Here is a 26,698-nt window from a genome sequence, read left to right on the forward strand (position 1 = left end):
AGCCCCTGGGTGGGCACTGAGGGGTGGGCAGGAACCCCTGGGTGGGCACTGAGGGGTGGGCACTGAGGGGTGGGCAGGAGCCCCCTGGGTGGGCACTGAGGGCTGGGCAGGAGCCCCTGGGTGGGCTCTGAGGGATGGGCACTGAGGGCTGGGCAGGAGCCCCTGGGTGGGCACTGAGGGCTGGGCAGGAGCCCCTGGGTGGGCTCTGAGGGATGGGCACTGAGGGCTGGGCAGGAGCCCCTGGGTGGGCACTGAGGGCTGGGCAGGAGCCCCTGGGTGGGCACTGAGGGGTGGGCAGGAGCCCCTGGGTGGGCACTGAGGGATGGGCACTGAGGGGTGGGCAGGAATACCTGGGTGGGCACTGAGGGCTGGGCAGGAGCCCCTGGGGGTGGCACTGAGGGGTGGGCAGGAGCCCCTGGGTGGGCACTGAGGGGTGGGCAGGAACCCCTGGGTGGGCACTGAGGGGTGGGCACTGAGGGGTGGGCAGGAGCCCCCTGGGTGGGCACTGAGGGGTGGGCAGGAGCCCCTGGGTGGGCACTGAGGGCTGGGCAGGAGCCCCTGGGTGGGCACTGAGAGGTGGGCACTGAGGGGTGGGCAGGAATCCCTGGGTGGGCACTGAGGGCTGGGCAGGAGCCCCTGGGGGGGGCACTGAGGGCTGGGCAGGAGCCCCTGGGTGGGCATTGAGGGCTGGGCACTGAGGGGTGGGCAGGAGGCCTTGGGTGGGCTCTGAGGGATGGGCAGGAGCCCCTGGGTGGGCACTGAGAGGTGGGCACTGAGGGGTGGGCAGGAGCCCCTGGGTGGGCACTGAGGGCTGGGCAGGAGCTTCTGGGTGGGCACTGAGAGGTGGGCACTGAGGGCTGGGCAGGAGCTCCTGGGTGGGCACTGAGGGCTGGGCAGGAGCCCCTGGGTGGGCACTGAGGGCTGGGCAGGAGCTTCTGGGTGGGCACTGAGGGCTGGGCAGGAGCTTCTGGGTGGGCACTGAGGGGTGGGCACTGAGGGCTGGGCAGAAGCCCCTGGGTGGGCACTGAGGGGTGGGCAGGAGCCCCTGGGTGGGCACTGAGGGCTGGGCACTGAGGGCTGGGCAGGAGCTTCTGGGTGGGCACTGAGGGCTGGGCAGGAGCCCCTGGGTGGGCACTGAGGGCTGGGCAGGCGCTGCCAGAGGAACTGCAGGGCTCAGCAGCTGCTCTAAGCTGGGCTTACACATTCCCTGCTGACAGCACAATGGAGAGAGAGCCTTTTATCCCTCCCTGGGAACAACAGGAGCTTCCTCAGCTGCCTTTTGCATCTTTTCTCCTTCCCACCAGGAGATTTTTGCCTGGGAAATCACTCTCAGAGCAGCCCTGCCCTCCAAGGGGTGGTGGCTCCAGACCTGGGAGAAAGAGGACTTGGAAACACCATCTCCTGAAAATAATTCCTTAATATTTCACAGCAGGGCTGGGAGAATCCTGTCCCACAAACCTAAACCAGAAGCCACCTCATGGGGAGCATCCCAGCAGGGGCTGAGCTTCCTGCATCCTTCTGGGATCAGGGATAAAAGCACTGGGAGGAACTGGGAGGAACTGGGAGGAACCGGGAGGAACTGGGAGGAACTGGGAGGAACAGGACCCAAAGCCACACCTGGGAACAAAAGGAGCTTCCTAAGCTGCCTTTTGGATGTTCTCCTTAGGTGACTTTGGTCTGGGAAATCACCCTCAGAGCAGCCCTGCCCTCCAAGGGGTGGTGGCTCCAGACCTGGGAGAAAAAGGACTTGGAAACACCATCTCCTGAAAATAATTCCTTAATATTTCACAGTAGGGCTGGGAGAATCCTGTCCCACAAAGCAAAACCAGAGGGAACCTCATGGGGAGCATCCCAGCAGGAGCTGAGCTTCCTGCATCCCTCTGGGATCAGGAATAAAAGCACTGGGAGGAACTGGGAGGAACTGGACCCAAAGCCACACCTGAGAACAAAAGGAGCTTCCTAAGCTGCCTTTTGGATGTTCTCCTTAGGAGACTTTGGTCTGGGAAATCACCCTCAGAGCAGCCCTGCCCTCCAAGGGGTGGTCACTCCAGACCTGGGAGAAAAAGGACTTGGAAACATCATCTCCTGAAAATAATTCCTTAATATTTCACAGCAGGGTTGGGAATATCCTATCACACAAACCTAAACCAGAAGGCACCTCATGGGGAGCATCCCAGCAGGAGCTGAGCTTCCTGCATCCTTCTGGGATCAGGGATAAAAGCACTGGGAAGAACTGGGAGGAACTGGGAGGAACAGGACCCAAAGCCACACCTGGGAACAAAAGGAGCTTCCTGAGCTGCCTTTTGGATGTTCTCCTTAGGAGACTTTGGTCTGGGAAATCACCCTCAGAGCAGCCCTGCCCTCCAAGGGGTGGTGGCTCCAGACCTGGGAGAAAAAGGACTTGGAAACACCATCTCCTGAAAATAATTCCTTAATATTTCACAGCAGGGCTGGGAGAATCCTGTCCCACAAAGCAAAACCAGAAGGCACCTCGTGGGGAGCATCCCAGCAGGAGCTGAGCTTCCTGCATCCTTCTGGGATCAGGGATAAAAGCACTGGGAGGAACTGGGAAGAACTGGGAGGAACAGGACCCAAAGCCACACCTGGGAACAACAGGAGCACCTGGAGAGGGATGGAAAGGGCCAGGCCATAAAATAAAGGGTCAAGTCACACCTAAGTGGTTAAACTGCTTGTTTCAGAAATACTACCCAGCCTTATTTCAGAAATATTATCCAATCTCTAATTTTTTTGCTGGAAAATCTCCTCCTGGCCCTGGGGAAGTATCATGGGAGATGACAGTGGGAAGTTCAGGGGGGAAAAAAGCATTTTCCTCACAACTGGTTGCTGGGAAGAAGTAAATTTTTTCAGACTTACTGGTCAGGAAAAAAAAATAGGTGTTTCCTTTGAATCATTTATATTTTATATTTTCTGCTGTGATGACACAATTCCTCTGGGAGGGGTTGGTGGGTTTGTTTGGGTTTTGAAATTTTAACAGAACCCTTTTCTTTCCAATATATGAATCAAGATATAAAAGCTGCATTGCAGTGTTTTCAAGTGGTAAAGTAAAACCAAAAAAAAAAGTGTTTGGTTCTGGTTTATTTTTGCTTTATATAACATTTCTAAGAGGTTTGGAAGACTAAAATCCTGCTTGTCCAGGAGGAAGTTACTCTGGAAGTGCTTTGCACCAGTCAGGACTCCTTGCCCTGCCAGGCATGATTTGTTGGAGGGAAGCAGCTCCCTAAACCAATAAATAACAATTCCCAGGAGCATTCCCTGCTCCTGCTGCAGTGGAATCCACTGGGGATCAGGTTACACCAAAGCTCAGCACTGCAAATAAAGAGGACAAGGAATGTGGAAGGATTTTCATGTTCAGCTCCATCCAGAAAACTCCAAATATCCCCCCAGAGCTGGGCAGTTCCTCCTTGGGAAGCAGGACCTGGGTTTGAGGACACACTGCCCTGGTCGAGATGGTTAAAACCCAGAGCTGGGCAGTTCCTCCTTGGGAAGCAGGACCTGGGTTTGAGGACACACTGCCCTGGTTGAGATGGTTAAAACCCAGAGCTGGGCAGTTCCTCCCTGGGAAGCAGGACCTGGGTTTGAGGACACACTGCCCTGGTTGAGGTGGTTAAAACCCAGAGCTGGGCAGTTCCTCCTGGGGAAGCAGGACCTGGGTTTGAGGTCACACTGCCCTGGTTGAGATGGTTAAAACCCAGAGCTGGGCAGTTCCTCCTGGGGAAGCAGGACCTGGGTTTGAGGTCACACTGCCCTGGTTGAGATGGTTAAAATTAAAATATGCACCTCAAATTTTGCCAAAAGACAAACTCTAAGCTTGTGGTCAAAAAATAACCCCCCAAAAGTTTCCTGCCAACCTGAATGTGCATCGAAAATAAATATTTACATAAATAAATACATCAATTTTCTTCTATTTTTTACACTCCCATGGTAGGAAATTATCAGCTGCTGTTATTTTTCCCTTTGCCAAAGGAATTGTCTCCTGTCAGCAAGACACAGAAACCTTTACCAAAGCATCTTAGTTACTCTTTTCCCACACAACAGACACTTCATGGACAAAGACACGTTCCAAACTCCACCTCTCTCAAAAACACAGCCCTGCTGAAGGATTTACAGTAGATGTATTTTAATCTGCTTTTAATATGTCTGAGGGGTTGTTGATTTAAGGGGGGAGGGGAATCTGCTGACCTTTGTGTTTTTAGACATCCAAAGGGCTGTGCTCAGTTCTGCTTCCCTTCCTCCAAACCCTCCACTGCTGACCAAGACTGAGCAGCAATTTGATTATTCTTTTGTTAACGGGCTGCTGGGGGTGGCACAGCTTTAACCTTCAAAGAAAGACAATTAACTTGGCCACAGGGAGAACATTTATATAAATGATATCAAAGAATAAGAAAAGAAGATAACGGTTTATGCTCAGAATTGACTCGTTTTTGCCCTTGCAACTGTTTTGCAACTTTCAGGAGAGAAGTTTCCAAGAACCTCAAGGGTTTAAGAAGGATTTCAACACAGGATCTCTTTATCATTGCATGGTATGGAACACGGTATTGCTTTAAACACAGAGGAAAAATATATGAAATAAAGCACCAAGGACAAACCAAACCAAAAGTCTGAGCCCGGTAGGACGCAGGAACCCCCTCCAAAAGGGGCAGTCCCCGAGCAAACCCCCCCGAGGGACCCGTCTGGGGGGCTGGACAGGGCAAGGGCAGCGCCGATGGACGAGCCCTGGGGAAGGAGCCACATCCCGCACCTTTTGTTCCCGTTAAATCACCCTTGGGAGCCCCTGCAGGGCTGGGCGGGCGCGGGGGAGACCTCGGGGGGGGTTTAATTCTGACATTTTTATCGTTTTGTCGTTGCGCGATGGCAAAACTCGGGTGGCGGCCCCCGCGGAGGCTCCGCGCGGTCCCGCAGCTGCTTTGCGGGGACCGCCAGCACCGCCCGCACGGAGGATCCCGGGATGGGGAACACGGGGATGGGGGGGCACGGGATGGGGGGCACGGGATGGGGGTACCAGGGATGGGGGTCATAGAGATGGGGAATCCAGAGAGGGGGAACACGGGGATGGGAGTCAGGGGGGTGGGGGACATGGGGATGGGGGTCATAAAGATGGGGAATCCAGAGAGAGGGAACACGGGGATGGGGGGCACGGGGATGGGAGTCAGGGGGGTGGGGGACACGGGGATGGGGGGCACGGGGATGGGGAACACAGAGATGGGGATCCCGGGATGGGGAATCTGGGGATGGGAGTCCTGGGGATGAGGGTCCCCGGAGGGGAAATCCAGGGATGGGGGACACAGGGATGGGGAATCCGGGGATGGGGAGCCGGGAATGGGGAACCCAGGGATGAGTATCCCGGGGATGGGGGTCCCAGGGACGAGGACCCCGGGGATGGGGACCCCAGGAATGGGGGTCCTGGGGATGAGGGTCCCAGGGATGAGGGTCGCGGAGATGGGGATCCCGGGCGATGATGTCCCCAGGGATGAGGGTTCTCGGGGATGAGGACCCCGGGGAAGGGTATCCCGGGGATGAGGGTCCCAGGGAAGAGGGTCCCGGGGATGGGGCTCCCAGGGAAGGGGATCCCGGGGGATGAGGACCCCAGGGATGAGGGTCCTGGGGATGGGGTAACGCCGCCGGCGCTGCCGCAGGGGCGCGGCGGAGCGCGGGGGCCGCCCCAGCCGAGCATGCCCAGTGCCCGGCATGACATCAGCGCCCGAGCCCGGCGAGCCCCCGCGCCCCCAGCGCTGCCCGGAGCCCCCTGGGCACCCCCAGCCCTCCTCGGCTGGGTGGGTGGGCGGGCGGGGGGCAGCCCCGCCGTGGGGGCGCGCGGAGCGCCGCTGCCCCCCAGCCCACCCCCCACCGCTCCGCCGCAGCGGGAACAATGGACCGGGTCGGGGGGACACGGGGGGGGCTCGGGGGGACACGCGGGGGGGTCGGGGGTGCCCCGTGGGCGGCGGCACCGCGGGGAGGGATGCGCGGCCCCGGCGGGGGACGGCGATGCCGGCGGGAGAGGGATGCGGGAGAGGGAGGGATGCGGGAGAGGGATGCGGGGAGGGATGCGGGAGAGGGATGCGGGAGGGGGATGCGGGAGAAGGATACGGGAGGGGGATGCGGGAGAAGGATACGGGAGGGGGATGCGAGAGAAGAGTGCGGGAGAAGGATACGGGAGGGGGATGCGGGAGAAGGATACGGGAGGGGGATGCGGGAGAAGGATACGGGAGGGGGATGCGGGAGAAGGATACGGGAGGGGGATGCGGGAGAAGGATACGGGAGGGGGATGCGGGAGAAGGATACGGGAGGGGGATGGGGGAGAAGGATGCGGTGAGGGATGCGGGAGAAGGATGCGGAGAGGGATGCGGCAGACTCACCCCGATGACCACGGTCTCGTCGCCCTTGAATTTGGGGATGAATTTGTCCCCGCGCAGGATCTCGGCCTCGTTGAGGGGCCGGAAGCGGCACATCACCTTGATGCTGCACTCGGCGGGGTCCGCCATGGCGGGGGCGGGCGCTGCGCGGGCGCTGCGCGGGGCAGGTGCGGCGGAGCGGGGGCCGGGGCCACCCAGAGCCGCTCCCAGCCCGCCCCGCACCGGGCCCGCCCCGCACCGAGCCCGCCCCGACCGGCCCCGCAGCGGCCGCGGCTGCGCGGGGGGACACGGCGGGGACCGCCCCTCGCACCGCACGCAGGTGGCACCGCGGGGAGCTCAGAGCCCACCCAGTGCCACCCCCTGCACGGGCAGGGACACCTCCCACAGGGCAGGGACACCTTCCACATAGAAGGGACACCTCCCACAAGGCAGGGATACCTTCCACATAGAAGGGACACCTCCCGCTTGGCAGGGACACCTTCCACATAGCAGGGACATCTTCCACACCTTCCACCCGGCAGGAACACCTTCCACATGGCAGGGACACGTTCTACACAGCAGGGACACCTCCGACATGGCAGGGACACCCCCTGGACAGCAGGGACACCTTCCACGTTCCAGGGACACCTTCCACATTGCAGGGACACTGTGGACAGGGACACCTTCCACACAGCAGGGACACCTTCCACCAGCCCAGGCTGCTCCAGTCCAGCCCCACACACTCCCAGGGATGGGGCAGCCACAGCTTCCTTAGGATACCTATTCCAGCGCTCACCGGGAGGAATTTCTTCCATATATCTGAACTAAATTTCCCCTATTTCGATTCATACCCATTACTCCTTGTCCTATCACCGCAGTTCCTCATGAAGTCTCTCTCCAGCTTCCTTTGGATGCTGGAAGGTTCCATGGGGTCTCCACACAACCTCCTCTCCAGACTGAGCAGCCCCAGCTTTCTCAGCCTGTCTCCATAGGGAAGGTGCTCCAGGCCCTGTATCAACTCCATGGTTGTGTCCTTTGGAATTGCTCCAGAGGCAGCCTGGGAGCCCTGTGAGATCCCCCTCAGCTCAGACCCCTCTCAGCATCCCTCAGCTCAGAGCTCCCCTCAGCATCCTCAGCTCAGCTCCCACTCAGCATCCTCAGCTCAGAGCTCCCCTCAGCTCAGATCCCCCTCAGCATCCCTCAGCTCAGACCCCCCTCAGCATCCCTCCCTCAGCTCAGAGCTCCCCTCAGCATCCCTCCCTCAGCTCAGAGCTCCCCTCAGCATCCCTCCCTCAGCTCAGAGCTCCCCTCAGCATCCCTCAGCTCAGAGCTCCCCTCAGCATTCCTCAGCTCAGCTCCCCCTCAGCATCCCTCAGCTCAGACCCCCCTCAGCTCAGCTCCCCCTTAGCATCCCTCAGCTCAGATCCCCCTCAGCATCCCTCAGCTCAGAGTTCCCCTCAGCCTCCCTCAGCTCAGACCCCCCTCAGGCTCAGCTCCCCTCAGCATCCCTCAGATCCCCCTCAGCATCCCTCAGCTCAGACCCCCCTCAGGCTCAGCTCCCCTCAGCATCCCTCAGCATCCCTCAGATCCCCCTCAGCATCCCTCAGCTCAGACCCCCCTCAGCTCAAATCTCCCCTCAGCTAAGAACCCCCTCAGTTCAGACCCCCCTCAGCATCCCTCAGCTCAGACCCCCCTCAGCATCCCTCAGCTCAGACCCCCTCAGCATCCCTCAGCTCAGACCCCCCTCAGCTCAGCTCCCCTCAGCATCCCTCAGCTCAGATCTCCCCTCAGCATCCCTCAGCTCAGATCTCCCCTCAGCTCCGCTCCCCTCAGCTCAGACCCCCTTCAGCTCCCCTCAGCTCAGAGCTCCCCTCAGCATCCCTCAGCTCAGCTCCCCTCAGCTCAGCTCCCCTCAGCTCAGACCCCCCTCAGCTCAGATCTCCCCTCAGCATCCCTCAGCTCAGATCTCCCCTCAGCTCAGCATCCCTCAGCTCAGACCCCCTTCAGCTCCCCTCAGCTCAGACCCCTCTCAGTATCCTTCCCCCTCAGTATCCACCCCCTCAGAGCTCCCCTTGTCTCCAACCCAAGTCAAGGCTGGTTGGTCAGTAACCAAAAATGTGAGTTCAGGCATCCAGTGCTGCCCATGTGCCCCCACCAAAACCAGCACCAGCAGTTTCCTGAGCCCAACCTCTCCCAGAGACCAACCTTGGGATTGTCTTCTCTTTTCCTTAAAACCCGCAAGATTGAAATTGTTTAATCACCACCATCCAGCTCCAGATTAACTACAACAGAAAAGAATCAGAGAGTTGGACTCAAATCTTGAGGAGCTCAAATCTGAGATCAGCTCAGTTGGTTAGAACTTGGCTGTAACAATGCCAAGGTCATGGGTTCAATCCCCTGTGAGGGCCACTGACTGAAGAGTTGGACTCGATGATCCTTGTGGGTCCTTCCAGCTCAGAATAGTCTGGGATTCTGTGATCTTGGATTACACCTCTGCTTTCCATTGGAAAATCTGACAGGAAAAAGGAAGGAGCACCAGAGACCTGCCACAAGCTGGATGTAGATCCAGTTGAAAGGATATTTATTCCTGGAATACATTGTGTATCTGTATGACATCATTCCTGTGAGGAACAGCAGCAGTGGCACCTCTGGGTGACGCTTGGACCTCATTCAATTTACCAGAAGTTTTGTCACGATGCAGTTGGTGAATCAGCATCTGGGAAAAACAGTGGCTGGAGACTGTTCCAACACAGTCCTCCTACTTCTCCTTCCAACAGTGCTCCTTCCTCACCTGCCAAAAGCATCTGCACTTTGCCCTCCTGTGCCCAGACTCCTTTAATTCACTTCATTTTTTTGATTTGAAACAGTCCATGATGTGCCACAGGAAATCTCCTCCTCGTCTCCCACAATTTTCTCCCTAGAAATGGCTGGGCCACTAAAGAAGAATCCAATCACTGTTGATGACTTCTGGAAAGCTGCAGCCATGCCCCAGACCTCAGCAGCTCCTGGACCTGTTTTCTTCCAGAGCAGCAGTTTAATTCAATTAGCTCAGCCATGTAATTAAGGGGATGGTGGCGAGTCCTCCAGCATTTTGATGGAAATCTCCTTTTCTTCCAGCTCCAGGGGCTGTCCTCTTTACCTGAGGGGGTTGTGAGGAGCAGGTTGGTTCCAGAGGCTCTCCCACCCCTCTTCAAAGCAACTCCATCGAGGAGAGCTACCAATGTGCAGCATGTGATAAGACATTATTATATAATGCAATTTATTCCCCTGGATTACCAATTATCCCTTTTATTTCTCTTCTGTTTCAAGCTTTTACCCTGAATAGCACATTTGTTAGTCATGACAAGCAGGGGCTTAGTCATAAAAGACAACCCTTTGGATGAATTAATCCTCATTTTTTTCCATTATCAAGAGCTCATTTTGGAGCGAGGGAGGCAAAAATCTATTTTCCTATTCGAGCAGGTATAATCTGCAATCAGGAAGAATGCAAAGGGCCATCTTTTCTGAGCAGTTTTGTCTCAAACAATGTGCCATTGTCTGTAGTGCAGACAATACCTTATTGTCACTGAGCTATTTTTATTACTTCTTACCAGATTAGGTTAAGCAGCCTGGTAGGAACAGGAATTTTCAGCCAAACCCAGGAGTCTCAGCTCCTCTCCTGGGGTTTCTGAGCTTCTTCCAGGCTGCTCTGGGTGCCTGAAGGTGTGATGGAGTTTGTTGGGAAACTGCTTCACATCACAGATGAAGATACAGAAGAGCAGCTACACTGCACTGCTGACATCCTGATTTCTTTCATTTTTGAAACTGTGTCACACCAGAGCACAGGAGCATTTTCTTCCTACCACTACAACAAAAATAAAAGCAAGGGAATATTGATGTCATCTCATTTCCCCATTTTCCCAGCAAATTCTCCAGATGGAATTCCATAGTTTAGCTCACCCTGACAGACCAGATATGGGTTAACAGCGAGTTCTGATTTTTCCTGAATCAATTCTCAACTGAGCCAAGCTTGGCTGGGACAGTTCAAACAGCACAAGATGTCAGAGCTTCCCAAAAGGAATAAAAAAAGACTGGGATCATAAGAAAACAAGGTCCTGTGAGCCAGCAGCACAGCAAGGTGTCCAGGCTGCAGGGACACCAAGAGGGGCACAGATATGACACCAGAACGTGGATTCTGAGAGAGGTGATCCCACAGAAATCAGGGAATTCACACCCGGACATTTCAGAAGGGGAAAAATCAAGTTGCTCTGCACAGAGCCCCAAGACATTCCTTCCTTCCATTGCTCCAGGGGGAAAGGAACCACAAGGTTGAATTTCTGCTGTGTGTAACAAACAGCTCAGTGCTGGCCAGGGGTGGAACTCGTCAGCAGGAGAGCAGCTTTGATGCAGATCCATTGATCTGGTGCCTCAGCTGATGGATGAAATGCCTGTGTCATCAGTGCTGAGAGAAAGGGCTGGGAAAGGACTGGTCCCCAAAGGGTTGGGATCCCCAGGACCAGGAGCAGTGTGGAATGTCACGGGTAGTTACATCCCAGACACCATTAGAGCACCAGGGAACACCCTACAAGGCCAGAACATGGAAGTGTTAACAGGAATCCAAATAAATAAAGCAAGGCTGAAGAACAGGCAACAACAGGAGCCAAACAGTGCTGAGAAGGCAGTTTGGAGGGAGGGAGGGACAGGAACATCCAACCCTCATCCCCAGGGATCACCAAAGCACAGAGACACATGCACAGCTCAGGAGAGAACACTGGCCAGGAAAGGGAAAAATTCAGCAGCAAAATGTACAGGAGCTGCACAGCTGACCCTCTGTCACCCAGGATGATCATCCCAGACACAACATCCCTTTGATCCGACAGGGGAGGATTTCTTTGGGGATTGGGGCCACAGGGGTTCCCTTCTCACACCTCCATGAAGGTCAGGGGCAAACAGAGCCCTGGCACTCCAAAGATGCTCCATGAGAAAGTGTTTGGCAGGGAGTTTAAGAGCAGAATTGCTTCTGATTTGCAAGACACTTCAATATATGCTTGCTCTAAAATATATATATTTGTTAAGTGCACACATAAATCTCAGTCTTCACATCAATTATTCAGTCACAGATATCGTGTTAACCCACCAGTAAAAACGGGTTTGCTAAATATAAATAAAATGAATTTTTACCACTTTGTATAAAACAGCAAAACACTTTAGCTCATTATTCAATACTGAAAACATTTTTTCCAAGTTACCATCTTTTCATTTGGGTCACTTGATAAATCACCCCAATAGAAGGAACTTGGAAAAAATGTGTTGTCTTGAAATTACAGGAAGTTGGATAAAATTTGGTTGTAATGCCAAGGTCATGGGTTCAATCCCCTGTGTGGGCCATTGACTGAAGAGTTGGACTCGATGGTCCTTGTGGGTCCCTTCCAACTCAGAATAGCCTGTAAGTCTGTAATATTTAAATATAACCATACAAATCCCAACTGAGAAAAGCACAAAGCCACTAAAAACGCAGAACCCCAAGCCACGAGGTGTCTGTGGAGCTGCAGAAATAGTTAAGGAGCATCACAGGCGGCTGATGCCACCTTCTGGTGTCACTTACAGCCTGAGTTACACCCACCACCAGTTCAGGCACATCATCCTCAGCAAGGACGCTGTTTAAGGATCACTGTGACCCCAGGGCAGGGCTCAATGGAGTGACATTAATTGGGGCAAGGGAAATGAAGCATCAAGAGCCACGGTGGGGAGGGAGCTCGGGGCTGTCACCAATCCCCAGCCAGCTGCCACCAGCCCGGCCCCGGGGGGCACTGGGGGCTCCTTGGCAGTGCTGGCTCTGTCAGAAAGGGCTCTGAGGAGCTCCTGAGGTCTGAAGTGCAGCTGTGAGATGGGGCTTGGTCACCCGACCATGTTCTGAGAGCCAACAGCTGACAGGAACAGCTCACTTTTGCTGACATACCCAAGCCTGATAAGATCTTGCCAGAGTGTGATCCAACACTGATGGTGCTCTGGTCAGTCCTGCACTCCCACCACACAAAGGTTTACGCTGAGATCTCTCTCCTGGTACAAGTTTTCTGTGATCTGCCACATATTTGCCTTAATAATTTCCTCCCTCCTTCCTTTGCTCCTTGCTCTACATGATCCTTCTACATCCTCCTCCCTGGGTAAATCCACTTGGACTGGAGTTAAACCAGGGGGCAAAGGACTGAAGCCAGGTTGGACTAGAGGGATTTCACTATTCTTAGTAAGAGGAACAACTCTAAGTTCAGAAAGTTGTAAGGCTGGGAGGGTGGGCAGGCCCTGGCACAGGTTGGGCAGAGAAGCTGTGGCTGCCCCTGGATCCATCCCTGGGAGTGTCCAAGGCCAGGTTGGAGCAACCTGGGCTGGTGGGAGGCGTTGGGTTTGGAACTGGATGGGATTTAAGGTCCCTTCCACACCAAACCATTCCATGATTCAATATGAATTGGTGGGAGGTGTCCCTGCCCATGGCAGGGGTGGCACTGGATGGGTTTTAAAGTCCCTTCCAACCCAAATCATTCTGGGATTGTTTGATTCCCAAACAATCCGTGTGACAGGGGGATGGGGAGAGGCTCTGGACACACCCACAGGGCTCAGGACAGCTCAGATTTTCTGCACAGATTTTGGACCACCTTGTCTCTTCACACCTGCACATCCACTCACCCTGAGCCTGGGAGGGATCCTGGGTTGCCCCACAGAATTTTCAGAGTCTCACACCACTTTCAACCCTGCAAAGTGCTCAGAGAGAATGGGGAGATGCTGCTGATACTCAGAGAAAGGAGGAGCCACAGCCCAGGGAGCACTTCCCTGTTGCTCCCTTTCCGTTTTCAGACTCCCTATTCCAGCTACATTACTCTTTTTTCCATCTTTTTCCTTTAACTGCAGTCACTGGGTGACAATCCAGACTGATTAAATGGGGTTAAATGCACAGCAAAATTTAACTTCCTCACTTTTGTGGGATTACAGCATTAAAAACATGCAGATGCATTTAGAGACACAGGAGGTGCCCAATTCCTTGCTGAGCTGGGGCTTTAAAGGACAGCAATGCATGGCTAGAAGAGCAGCCTGTTTCCAACTCATTCTTAGGGGGCTTCCCTTCCAGACAGGAATGGAGTCCATTCCACTCTGTCAGAAATGCATCTTTACCTTCTCCTCCTGCCCTGTGAGGTAAAGCTTTGCAAAGAAAATTCTTCCCTCCCTGTGGATCTGCCCCCTCCCTGTATTTCTCCCCCTCTGCCCAGTCCTGCCCCAGCACTGCCCTCACCCCAGAACTGCCTGTTCTTTTCCCAGGAAACCCTTCCAAGCATTCCCTGCCTCAGGGAGCCTCACAGGGACAGTGGCTGCCCAGGCTGACAGAACATCCTCTCTGTGGGGAGGGTTAAAGCTCACCCAACTTGCACTGTGCTTTTCAGGGAACATTCCCTCTCCCTCCTACAGAGATCCTCCTTCTTTCCTTGAATTTATGAAGGTTTTTCTCCATCTTTCTAAGAGTCAGTCTGAGTAGTGCAAAACCTAAAAGCAGAAGAAACATCGAGGTGAGATTTGAAACTACCTCTGAAGTCAAACCCCAAACCTGTTGGGATAATAAATAAACACAAACCAGAACTCCAGCCAATGTACAAATAAATAGATAATCCTCATTAGAAAAAGAACAATCCCTTTGTAGTATCTGACACTGAAGGGAAACTCTGCACATGACATGAGTCCAATATAAATTGCTGCAGATCAGTAAGATTTAATCTTACCTGAATGACATTCCCCAGGATGTAACAGGACAGAAATCACTACTCAAATTCTGTTGCAGAGATGGTCAAATAAGGGAATTAAAACTCTGTGTTATCCTCAACACACACATTAGAACAGCACAAACCCAGCTCAGTCAGTGGCATTCCCTGCTGTTTACTGGGATAAGGACAAAGCAGACTTTCTAGCAACACTCTCTTTCTTTTCTTTCTCTTCTTTTTAATGAAGGTTTTCATGGGCTACAGCATTATCCATCACTCCCTTTCTCTTGCACTTGAGGCACAGAATTAACTGCCAGAAATTCTAAAGATGACTATTCCAGTTCTGCTTTACTAATCCTTTAAATGAAACCCATTCCACATCTGGCACTTCCCATCAGAGCCTTGGGAGTTTATGGGATCCTTCTTTCCACCTCCCATTCTCCCAGAATCCATTAAAAGTTTGAAGCTCCAGCTAAGGGTTTTTTAAGTAATTAGATGAGGATTTAGCCCACACCAAGCCAGAGATACAGAGCAATCTCAGAGATATCTCCAGGCCAATTTTCCCTGAAAATGATCCACGCCTGCAGTGAGAAGAGTCCACGGCTTTCAATCTGCAGAAGAAATTACTTCCCATTTTCATCAAACCTCCAAAGGGTGTTGGGGATGAGAGAAGCAAGGCTATTTCTATACAACAAGGAGAATAACTTTTTTCCTTTTCCAGACTTAAATTTTCAACAATTCTTTCAAAGACAGTTCATTTCTACTTCAGATTATGTAGGTCAGTCTCTCCCATGAGCCCAGCTCTACAGAAAGGCCCAGACACACCTGGAGGGATCATGGACAGGTAAAGAGCAGCTTGTCAGGGACCAGCAGCTCAGGGAGGGCCCAGAGCACCACTGAGCACCTTTGCACAGGTGCCCCCCTTGTGCTGCCACCACCACACCTCACCTGACCAAGGCATCTCATGGGTTCCTCTGACTACTCTCAACAGGTCTGAGCTATTCCCACCTCTCCTTGCAGGTGTCATGCTGGATAAAAAATAAAGCAACACTTAGGAATAAAAAATAAAGCATCAGTCAAGCAAAACTGAGCTAATTTTAGACAGCTGAGTTTCTGACGAGCTCGTGGTATTTAAAGCTCTGCAAGTGTTTTCAGCTGCCAGAATTTTTAACTCACACAACGTAAGACAAAGCAGGTTGAAACATAATTTAGACTAAAAACAGCTCTTTATATATAGCTAGAAAGAAAAATACACTGACTGCATGACAGAAAGGCAAAGCACATCCTGAGTTTCTCAGGAGGGGTTGGGCTGGACTACATATTGAGGCTCCTTCCAGCCTGAGTGAGTACAGGATTTGTAAGAAATACAGAAACATCATCCAACTGTGGAGAACCAAACAACACAAAGGTCAAATGACTCCCCCAAAGTTTCTCTGGCAGGACAAGAAACTCTCACTCACTGTATTCCCAGGTCTCAGATCCCAGTTCCAGTTCCAGCCCAGAACCAAACAGCACAACAGTCAAATGATTCTCCCAAAGTTTCTCTGACAGGACAAGAAATTCTCACTTACCACATTCCCAGGTCTCAGGTCCCAGTTCCAGCCCAGCACCAAACAACACAAGTTATTCTCCCTAAGTTTCTCTGGCAGGACAAGAAACTGTCACTCACCATATTCCCAGGTCTCAGATCCCAGTTCCAGCCCAACCCAGAACAAAACAACACAACAAGTTATTCCCTCAAAGTTTCTCTGGCAGGACAAGAAACACTCCCTGTTATTCCCAGGTCTCAGATCCCAGTTCCAGCCCAGAACCAAAGAGCACAACAGTCAAATGGAAGAAATACAGAAACATCATCCAACTGTGGAGAACCAAAGAGCAGAACAGTCAAATGATTCCCCCAACGTTTCCCTGGCAGGACAAGAAACTCTCACCACATTCCCAGGTCTCAGATCCCAGTTCCAGCCCAGCCCAGAACCAAAGAGCACGACAGTCAAATGATTCCCCCCACAGAAACATCATCCAACTGTGGAGAACCAAAGAGCACAACAGTCAAATGATTCCCCCAACGTTTCCCTGGCAGGACAAGAAACTCTCACCACATTCCCAGGTCTCAGATCCCAGTTCCAGCCCAGCCCAGCACCAACAGCACAACATTCCTATGATTCTCCCAAATTTTCTCTGGCAGGACAAGAAACTGTCACTCACCACATTCCCAGGTCTCAGATCCCAGTTCCACGCCAGCCCAGAACAAAACAACACAACAAATGACTCCCCCAGCATTTCTCTGGCAGGACAAGAAACACTCCCTGTTATTCCCAGATCTCAGATCCCAGTTCCAGCCCAGCCCAGAACCAAAGAGCACAACAGTCAAATGACTCCCCCAAAGTTTCTCTGACAGGACAAGAAACACTCCCTCTTATTCCCAGGACTCAGATCCCAGTTCCAGCCCAGCCCAGAACCAAAGAGCAGAACAGTCAAATGACTCCCCCAAAGCTTCTCTGGCAGGACAAGAAACACTCCCCTCTTATTCCCAGGTCTCAGATCCCAGTTCCACGCCAGCCCAGAACAAAACAACACAACAAATGACTCCCCCAGCATTTCTCTGGCAGGACAAGAAACACTCCCTGTTATTCCCAGATCTCAGATCCCAGTTCCAGCCCACCCCAGAACCAAAGAGCACGACAGTCAAATGATTCCCCCCACAGAAACATCACCCGTATGTGGAGAACCAAAGAGCACAACAGTCAAATGACTCCCCCAAAGCTTCTCTGGCAGGACAAGAAACTCTCACTCACCACATTCCCAGGTCTCAGATCCCAGTTCCAGCCCAAAACCAAAGAGCACAACAGTCAAATGACTCCCCCAAAGCTTCTCTGACAGGACAAGAAACACTCCCTCTTATTCCCAGGACTCAGATCTCAGTTCCAGCCCAGCCCAGAACCAAAGAGCAGAACAGTCAAATGACTCCCCCAAAGTTTCTCTGACAGGACAAGAAACACTCCCTCTTATTCCCAGGACTCAGATCCCAGTTCCAGCCCAGCCCAGAACCAAAGAGCACAACAGTCAAATGACTCCCCCAAAGCTTCTCTGGCAGGACAAGAATCTCTCCCTCCCAAATAACCACATGTGCACCATGGCCAGGTTTTGATATGTATTTTTATTTCCCTGCAGTTTTCACTTATCAAGAACAAGTAACAGGGAAAGTTGTCTGAACTAGTGCATAAACAAACATTCGGAAACACCACTACACGTATCTAATGTACAAGAACCGTATAAAAAAAGTCACTAAAACACTACACTACCAAGGTGTCCAACGCTTACAGTCAGACTTTTTCCAACCCGTTACTTGCCTTGTAGCCACAGGAAAACTCTCCAAAATTGAAAAGACAATCTTGCCACAACCCTCCCTCCCCCCCCACCACCTGGGATGGCTCGATATCTAGACATCCAATAATGACTTATTGCAATGATATATAATGCAATACATACCTGGTAAAATATCCTTTATGTGGTGTGTGGTACAGTTTTAAAGCCGGTTAAAATACGCAGTCTTCGGATAAAATGTCATCAGGTGAAAATTTGCTCAGATCTGCACAGCCTCACGTGTGCCAGATGCATAATTTTCCTAGTCAGTTCTCTTTTTTTTTTTTTTCCTTTTCCTGTGTAATTATTTTTTATAAACTGGTATTATAAATAGAAATATACATTCAAAATATATGGAAAAGTGAGTTACTACATTAAATTTGCATGTATCGATCCATCCCTTTCCCCTGCACAGTAATAGAAAATACTATTTTGCCTTGAACTTCATATTTGACAGTGAAATGCCACTAAAGTATTTACCAAAAAGTCCATCTAGTCAAATTGTGAAACAAAATGAACCAAGTGAAAACTTTACATTTCCTTTAGAAAAAAATTACAAGAATTTTGTTTCCTAGCTATGAATCTTTAACTTTTTTTTTTTAGACACAAAGTTGCATTTATTTGTACAAGATACAAAATGTAAACATGGCAAAATAAATAGTTTAAACAAGTGATGCAGGATCCCATGTCATGCTCATGATCCCATTAAAGAATTATTTTTTAATCCATTCAGTTGCAAATTCAAGTGCAAAAGCATGATGATGAATATCTACTATTCAAGTAACAGAAATAATATTGATGATACAAATAAACTATTTTACAAGGTAGTGATTTTCCCAATTTTACAAAATTTACATTATATAGAGACTTAATACACGATATAAGTCTAGTCCATTTAGGTCTGTCTGAGTTCTCTGTGATCCACAGAGTGCTGTTTTGCATTCAGCTGGAACAGGAAGGAGCAAACCATCAGCACAGGGCAGGCTCAGGTCGAGGTTATGTCACTTCCATGGCTACTGTTGTCTCTGCTATGCCATTCAAGCCCAGGCGTTCTGGCTCGTGGTTCTCCCTGCCAGGGAAAACATTCCATGGTTACAGGAACAGCAGGAGCAGCTCCTCCCACAGGGTTAAAGGCTCTTTTCATGTTCTGGGGGGTTCTCTTCCCTGCACCAGGGGCAAACCTTAACACACATGCTGAAAATGTGATTAAAAGGAAACACTGGTATTCAACAACAGCCTCTGCTCCACTAACAGTGCAGAGACTTCCACAATTAGGCAATTAACAGCCTAAATTATGGGTAAGAGCACTAAAAACTACTGAGAAATCTGAAGGAACAAAGTCAAGGTATACCAGGATAACTCACTATCAGTTGTTCTGTTAGTGAACAGAGTGTTGTTATAATTCACCCCAATGTAAGTTGTATTTTTTCTAATCATTTACTAATACTTTTTTTTTTTACTTTTCCAATTCACAAACAAGTGTGACTCTGTTTTTTTAAGTAATCCAGCAGAGACTTAAAGCCCAAATATTGCCATTTTCAGAAAACTTAGCCAGCTGCATCTCCTGCCACTCCCAGGAAACATCTTCAAGCATCCTGAAATACCAGTGCTGCTGGTTCAATGAGAGTAAATATCTTAAAGGTTGGACGTGATGACCTTTTCCAGTGTAAGTAATGCCAGGATTTTATATGAGATTCAGGCTGTCACTCTCCTGGTTTCTACTTTACATAAATATATAGCACATTTATCCATATATGTATAAATAAGAAAGGTATGTGCCAACCTGCATCTTACAAAATTGGTACCCAAAGTTATGGAGAGAACCCGTGGAGGGTTTCACAGGATCTGCCTGACAGTGCTGCTTGAGAAGGGACAAATGGCTAAAACTGCCACTAAAATGGTTATTTCAGACAAAATAGAAGCTGAACAAAACTACTGGTACCTCAAACCAGCATAAATTATTTGGGGGTTAATCTGCCAAATCAGCTCCTGTGGCCTGGACATGCTGGAGCTGCTTTGTGAGGCTGAAGGTGTGCTGAGAAGTCCCTTATGTGGGGAAACATCTCTCCAGGGGAGAGCTGGGCATGTCTGTGGAGAGGACACAGCCTCGGGATGCACCAGGGGAGGGGCAGGTTGGACATCAGGGGGAATTTCTCCATAGAAAAGGTTGTCAGGCATTGGAAATGCCCAGGAAGGTTTGGAGTGCCCAACCCTGGAGGTGTCCAAGGCAGGACTGGCCATGGCACTCAGTGCTCTGGGCTGGGGGACAACATGGGCACTAGGTACAGGGTGGGCTGGATGACCTTGGAGAGGCCCCATCCCTGGGAGGTGTCCAAGGAAGGGCTGGATGACCTTGGAGAGTCTCCATTCCTGGAGGTGCCCAAGGAAGGACTGGCCATGGCACTCAGCACTCTGGGCTGGGTGACACTCTGGGCAGGGGGCACACGGTGGACTGGATGATCTTATAGAGTCCCCAGCCCTGGAGGTGCCCAAGGAAGAACTGGCTGTGGCACTCAGCACTCTGGGCTGGGTGACACTCCGGGCAGGGGGCACAGGGTGGGCTCTGTGATCTTGGATAGTCCCCACCCCTGGAGGTGTCCAAGGAAGGACTGGCCATGGCACTCAGCGCTCTGGGCTGGGGGACATAGTGAGCACAGAGTACTGGGTGGGCTGGATGACCCTGGAGAGTCCCCACACCTGGAGGTGCCCAACGCAGAGCTGGCCATAACACTCAGTGCTCTGGACTGGGTTACACTCCGGGCAGGGGGCACAGGGTGGGCTCTGTGATCTTGGAGAGTTTCCATCCCTGGAGGTGCCCCAGGAAGGACTGGCTGTGGCACTCAGCACTCTGGGCTGGGGGACATACTGAGCACGGAGCATTGGGTGGGCTGGATGACCTTGGAGACTCCCCATCCCTGGAGGTGCCCCAGGAAGGACTGGCCGTGGCACTCAGTGCTCTGGGCTGGGTGACAAGGTGGGCATGGGGTGGACTGGAAGGCCTTGGAGACTCCCCATCCCTGGAGGTGCCCCAGGAAGGACTGGCTGTGGCACTCAGTGCTCTGGGCTGGGTGACAAGGTGGGCATGGGGTGGACTGGAAGGCCTTGGAGAGTCCCTAGCCCTGGAGGTGTCCAAGGAAGGACTGGATGACCTTATAGAGTCCCCATCCCTGGAGGTGTCCAAGGAAGGACTGGCCGTGGCACTCAGTGCTCTGGGCTGGGTGACAAGGTGGGCATGGGGTGGACTGGATGGCCTTGGAGAGTCCCCAGCCCTGGAGGTGTCGAAGGAAGGACTGGATGACCTTATAGAGTCCCCATCCCTGAAGGTGTCCAAGGAAGGACTGGCCGTGGCACTCAGTTCTCTGGGCTGGGTGACAAGGTGGGCATGGGGTAGACTGGATGGCCTTGGAGAGTCCCCAGCCCTGGAGGTGTCCAAGGAAGGACTGGCCGTGGCACTCAGTGCTCTGGGCTGGGTGACACACTGGGCAGGGGGCACAGGGTGGGCTCTGTGATCTTGGAGAGTTCCCAGCCGTGGAGATGCCCCAGGAAGGACTGGCCATGGCACTCAGTGCTCTGGGCTGGGTGACAAGGTGGGCATGGGGTGGACTGGATGACCTTATAGAGTCCCCATCCCTGGAGGTGTCCAAGGAAGGACTGGCCGTGGCACTCAGTGCTCTGGGCTGGGTGACAAGGTGGGCATGGGGTGGACTGGAAGGCCTTGGAGAGTCCCCAGCCCTGGAGGTGTCCAAGGAAGGACTGGCCGTGGCACTCAGCGCTCTGGGCTGGGTGACACACTGGGCAGGGGGCACAGGGTGGGCTCTGTGATCTTGGAGAGTTCCCAGCCCTGGAGGTGCCCCAGGAAGGACTGGCCATGGCACTCAGCGCTCTGGGCTGCGGACCCGCCGGGCACAGGGTGGGCAGGAGGACCCTGAGCACCTGTGGGGCTGTGTGTGCTCCACGCAGCCCCGGCTCTCACCTGGCTATACTGCTGATGGCACTGCTGGGGGTCACCTTTGGCACTCTGTCCATGCTGGCAGCGACGGTGGCGAGCTTTAAGGCGGTGGGGGACGGCGCCGAGGTGCGCGCGGTGATGTGCACGTTGACGGGGGACACGACGCTGACGCTGTTGAGGTGCACGGCGCTGGGCAGGCACGAGGGGTTCATGGGCAGCGCCTGCTGCGCCCCGCTCGGGCACAGCGCGGGCAGCAAGTGGTTCGTGGGGCTGTGGCCAACTGTCCTTACGAGCTGCACAGCTGAGATCCCTGGGCTGGAGGATAAAGCCATGTTGGTGGAGTACAAGGTTCGGGAGGTTCCTGTTGGGTGGAAGAGATGGGGGGGTGTTAAAAACACACCTGTTTATGTCACTGTGCAAGAATCCCAATTTTAGTCACCAAATGTCAAATTGCAGCAGAAGTGGCTGATCTTACACCCCCCAAAGCACTGCCCTCTTGGATCCAATCTTACAGAACCCTACACAGATGTCTCTCCCTCTCTTTCCTGGAACTGCTCCAGTATATTGATTTTATTCAGTCGTGTTTTTTCTCCCTCTATTCATTTCATATTATCATTAACCCAGCCTGGCAGAAGGTCTATAAAACTAATCACATCATTAGCTGCTAAAACAACAAATTACTCTAAAAGCCTTTTCTTTGTTCTGGCAGCCCAAAGCCAGATCTCATTTGCCTCTTTGCTACACGGCCACGGCACCAGCACGACCAACGTTGTGCAGCAGGAGGTGGGAGGGAGGCACTGAATGCCAATGAATGCACTTTTGCCTGATTTTGGGAAGAATCCCAAATGCAGTGAAACCTGAAACCTACAGTGAAGTCAAAAGAATTGCCAGCAGTAGTTAGTTAAGTTTTTGTTGAATATGTGAGATAACAACCAAATAATGTATCAACTTTGCCATTTCCTTCTCAAGTATCTGATGCTTTAAGCCATTGGTTTATTTTTTTCATTACATATTCAGACTGGTTTTAAAATGCTGTTGCACTTTTGATCATAATAGACCATTCAAAGATACACCAAAGGAAAAACAAATGTAAGAGAGTACTTGGGAGCTTTATATCCATATTAACAAGATATATTGGACAAGGCTCCGAGGCACAGGGTGGGATTCCTGGGCAGTCCTGGGCAGGGCAAAAGGAGCTGCACTTGGATGACCCCTATGGGTGCCTTCCAGCTCAGGGTATTCTGTGACACACAACACTGCCCAAGAGGACTTTAGAGAATGATATTTAAAACTATCACACCTAATATATTTGATTTCTTTATTAAATAGCACTTTAAAAACCAGAAACCAGCCGATAAGAAAGATCAGCTGATACTCTTGGCTCAGGGTAGAGCAGGAGGTTCAAGCTCATCACCTGAAGGCTGGACAACCCCGTTGATGTTGTTGTGGCTGGTGCTGGGTTCCTTCGTGCCCTCACTGCGGCCAGGGGCAGGGGCACTGACCACTGCAGAGGCAGCAAAGTGGGCACTGGCTGAGTCCAGGGTTTTGGACATGCAGTCAGAGGTGCTGGAGCCCTGGGGGGGGAGAAAAAGAAGGAAAAAAATGTGGTTTTCATAGTTATTTAAGCACAAAATGGAATTAACATTAGGATTGCTGTAGTGCACATAAATATATTCTTGTTCTACTGGAATATTAAGTATTTCAGTGTCACAAGGCTGATGGGAAGCTGAACATCAGTGGCCAAATAAATGAGTGTTGGGCAAGTCCTGCCCAATTCAGCCACTCCGTGGCAAGTGCAGTTCTCAGCACAACAGATCACTTTTGTCATGTGTTGTTCACCTGGAGAACAGAGAAGGTTTTGGGAGACCTGAGAGCCCCTGGCAGGGCCTGAAGGGGCTCCAGGAGAGCTGGAGAGGGACTGGGGACAAAGGATGGAGGGACAGGACACAGGGAATGGGATATTGGGAACAGGTGGGATATTGGGAAGGAATTGGTGGCTGTGAGGGTGGGCAGGCCCTGGCACAGGTTGGGCAGAGAAGTTGTGGCTGCCCCTGGATCCCTGGGAGCGTCCAAGGCCAGGCTGGAGCCACCTGGGACAGTGGGAGGTGTCCCTGCCCATGGCAGGGGTGGGAATACATGAGGTTTGAGGTCCCTTCCAACCCAAACCACTCTGGATTCTGTGGTGTTTGAGAAGTTTCCTTTAAGATGATGATTATGCCTTAAGTTTCTTAAGTCTCCTCTCTTCTGTCTCCAGGCAACAAACACTCTGCAATTGCAAATCTAAAGGATGTTTAGTCTTTATCCTACATCCATTCACAGGGAGTGATTTGGACCACAGCAATTTGTGCCCTCCTCATTCTGGAATTATCCATCAGTCCAGTTTCTCTGTACTGAAAAGTCTTACCAGTCTTACTGGAAAAAAAGTGTTAATTCTGCCATTTCAATTAATTATTTTATTTCAACTTAAGAAATGACTTTGCATAGAAGCTTAGAGTGTTTTAAAGATCCAAATTTCATTTCTTTTGTTTAAATATTCTGGCACTGTCTCCTTACATTTAAAAAATGTCATCAGTATCTGCCAACACAGAATCCCTGACTAATTGCAGTAGAAAACACTGAGGGAAAGGGACAAACAGCACAAGCAATTAAGATATTAAATGCTCCAAGTAAAATACATTTCCCAGTAAGAGGCAACAGCAAAAGCTCTTTTTATTTTCTTGGTAAGAAAGTAACAGAACAGCAACACAATGGGAAAACATTGCTCCTTTGTAAGGTATTACAGAGGAAAAATGGGATTCTTTTAGAAGACAGAATATGCAAATAGGTAAAGCTGGTTTTCCTCTCAGAGGTACCAATTCTGAGCACTCACTGAACATCTGCTCCCAACAGGAGCTCACCATAATAGTGCTTTACCCCACAGGGTAATCTCACTAAAGGAGGCTCCTCAGGAGGTAAAACCAGTGACAAGTGTGACCTGAGGGCACTGGTTCCTGGACCTGAGGGGTTCCTGCACTGCCCAGAGAGCACAGCAAACTGGGAAGCCTCTCACTCAGCTTCCAAAATGCAGCCATGCTGTACAACTTGTAAAAAACAAATATAAAACCTGCCTAAAACCATTCAGCACTCACTCTGTAACGTAACACCCTTACCGGGGTGTTGTGTTTAGTCTGTAAGGGATGAGCAGAGGGAGCAGGAGGGAAGGGGCACAGGGAGGACACCGAGGGGCAGTACCTGTGCTTTTGGATGTGCCTGTTGGGAGGAATGCTGGGACTGCTGTTTCTGCTGCAGCTGAGCCAGCTGTTGCCTCTGCATTTGCACCAACTGCTGTTGGTGTGTCTGGAACTGCTCCTCTGTGATACCCCCTGTGACTACGGGAAAGAAAGGGGAGCAGAGTTACACAGCCCTGCACACAAACATCTGAAAGGCAACAGTGCATCAGTTGGAATAACAAGTGCTCAAAGACAACATGCATTGTGTCAGACGCTTCCAAAGATCTTCATCTATTCTTATGTAAAGAGAACACAATGTTTGTTTGTTGTGTTCTTACATCGAATTGGTTTATAAACAAAAGAACTCAGAGCTTTTGTTGCTTTTGAGCAGTTTCTTTGGTGGTTTTCTCTCCAGTAGCTTGAGGCAAAACTTAGAGAAAATAGTTCCTGGCTTCCAGAAAACGAACAGGTCCTGAAAATCAGAGCTGAGGAAGAAGCACAGTGGGCTGAGCTGGGCTCTGCTCTCCCGGTGAGCACCGGGGTTTATTCCTGTGCAACCTCCTTTCCTACAGTCCCTTATTGTCCCTTCCCCTGACACCAGGATGGACTTACAGGGAAGCACAAGCCTGGCAGTGGAGAACACCAGAATTCTGAGATTTGAACAAGTCTGTGCAGTTCCAGATCAGCCCTCAGCTGAGAGGACTGAGATCTAACCAGTCTGCAGTTCTAGACCAGCCCTCAGCTCAGAGGACTGAGATCTAACCAGTCTGCAGTTCTAGACCAGCCCTCAGCTCAGAGGACTGAGATCTAACCAGTCTGCAGTTCTAGACCAGCCCTCAGTTCTAGACCAGCCCTCAGCTCAGAGGACTGAGATCTAACCAGTCTGCAGTTCTAGACCAGCCCTCAGTTCTAGACCAGCCCTCAGCTGAGAGGACTGAGATCTAACCAGTCTGCAGTTCTAGACCAGCCCTCAGCTCAGAGGACTGAGATCTAACCAGTCTGCAGTTCTAGACCAGCCCTCAGCTGAGAGGACTGAGATCTAACCAGTCTGCAGTTCTAGACCAGCCCTCAGCTCAGAGGACTGAGATCTAACCAGTCTGCAGTTCTAGACCAGCCCTCAGCTCAGAGGACTGAGATTTGAACAGTCTGTGCAGTTCTAGACCAGCCCTCAGCTGAGAGGACTGAGATCTAACCAGTCTGCAGTTCTAGACCAGCCCTCAGCTCAGAGGACTATTCATCTATTTGGCAAATCTATTCTGACCTTCCAACTTCACACCTTTCCTGAAGGATTCACTCACGTTTCACCTGACCAGGGTTTTCTCTGCCAATTATTTGTTCTAAATGGAGTAAGAGCTCGGGAGTGGCACCAGGTTAGTGCCACCCCAGCAGTCTCATATTCCTAACACATAAAGAATGAAGTTAGAAAGGCTGTTGTTAATATTCTCCCCCAAAGAACTGCACACTTAGTAAACTGGAAACACTGTCAAGTGTTTCGTGGTAAAACCTGAGTTTTGTGCAGGTGATGCCAACCTAAGAACTGAGTTCCCTTAGGAGGAAGCAAAGAGAGAATTCACTTCTCAAAGACTCCCCTGAATCCATTCCAGCAGTTTATCCTGAACCCTGTTTGTCCAAGACTGAAGCTGTCCAGCACCTCAAACACCTGGATTCTGCAATGTCCTCCTATCAAGAGACACTGAGTTAACATTAAAATACAGAGTGAGTGATCCATTTTTCAGGGTCTGGCTTGAGCATTTCCCAGTGACACTTGCCTTGAAATTCCATTATGAAAAAATACCAAAATTAGGACTGTGACTGCTTAGAAATTGGTGCTGAAACTTCTCCTCTCCTGCTGCACCATTTAATAAAGTTTCAACCACATTATGTAATAGTCACTCCTCTTAGACTGTAGTGATATTACAATTTCCAGCCTATTCTAAGATCAGATTTATTTTGCATTCAGCTTTACTTTGTTCCTCTTGCAGATTCTCACCACTGAACTCCAAGTTCAGTCAGCCTAACCTGCTAAATCCCCTTACCACAATTTTCCAAACATGTTGCATTCCTACAGGCAACAGGGCCAAGAACAGCATTATGGAATATCACATA

At 51.3% G+C, this 26,698-nt stretch overlaps 2 protein-coding genes across 3 annotated transcripts in view; both read right to left on the reverse strand.

The window, feature by feature from the left end:
• Positions 1-6,644, reverse strand: part of KIF5C (kinesin family member 5C) — an 81,556-nt gene extending 74,912 nt beyond the window's left edge. The window contains exon 1 of the mRNA XM_071562453.1: positions 6,375-6,644. Within this exon, the coding sequence (XP_071418554.1) occupies positions 6,375-6,500 (126 nt within the window). The 5' untranslated portion in view covers positions 6,501-6,644. The remainder of the gene's footprint in view (positions 1-6,374) is intronic.
• Positions 6,645-17,209: 10,565 nt separating this feature from the next.
• EPC2 (enhancer of polycomb homolog 2) overlaps positions 17,210-26,698 on the reverse strand; it is a 47,257-nt gene continuing 37,768 nt past the window's right edge. For both annotated transcript variants that reach the window (XM_071562420.1, XM_071562421.1), the window contains exons 11-14: positions 24,615-24,751; positions 22,798-22,957; positions 21,408-21,744; positions 17,210-18,503 (exon numbers count right to left, since the gene is read on the reverse strand). In XM_071562420.1, the coding sequence (XP_071418521.1) occupies positions 18,431-18,503; positions 21,408-21,744; positions 22,798-22,957; positions 24,615-24,751 (707 nt within the window). In that variant the 3' untranslated portion in view covers positions 17,210-18,430. The remainder of the gene's footprint in view (positions 18,504-21,407; positions 21,745-22,797; positions 22,958-24,614; positions 24,752-26,698) is intronic.

This window comes from Pithys albifrons, chromosome 8 (genome assembly GCF_047495875.1).
Source record: "Pithys albifrons albifrons isolate INPA30051 chromosome 8, PitAlb_v1, whole genome shotgun sequence".
In the NCBI taxonomy this organism is placed as follows: Eukaryota; Metazoa; Chordata; class Aves; order Passeriformes; family Thamnophilidae; genus Pithys; species Pithys albifrons.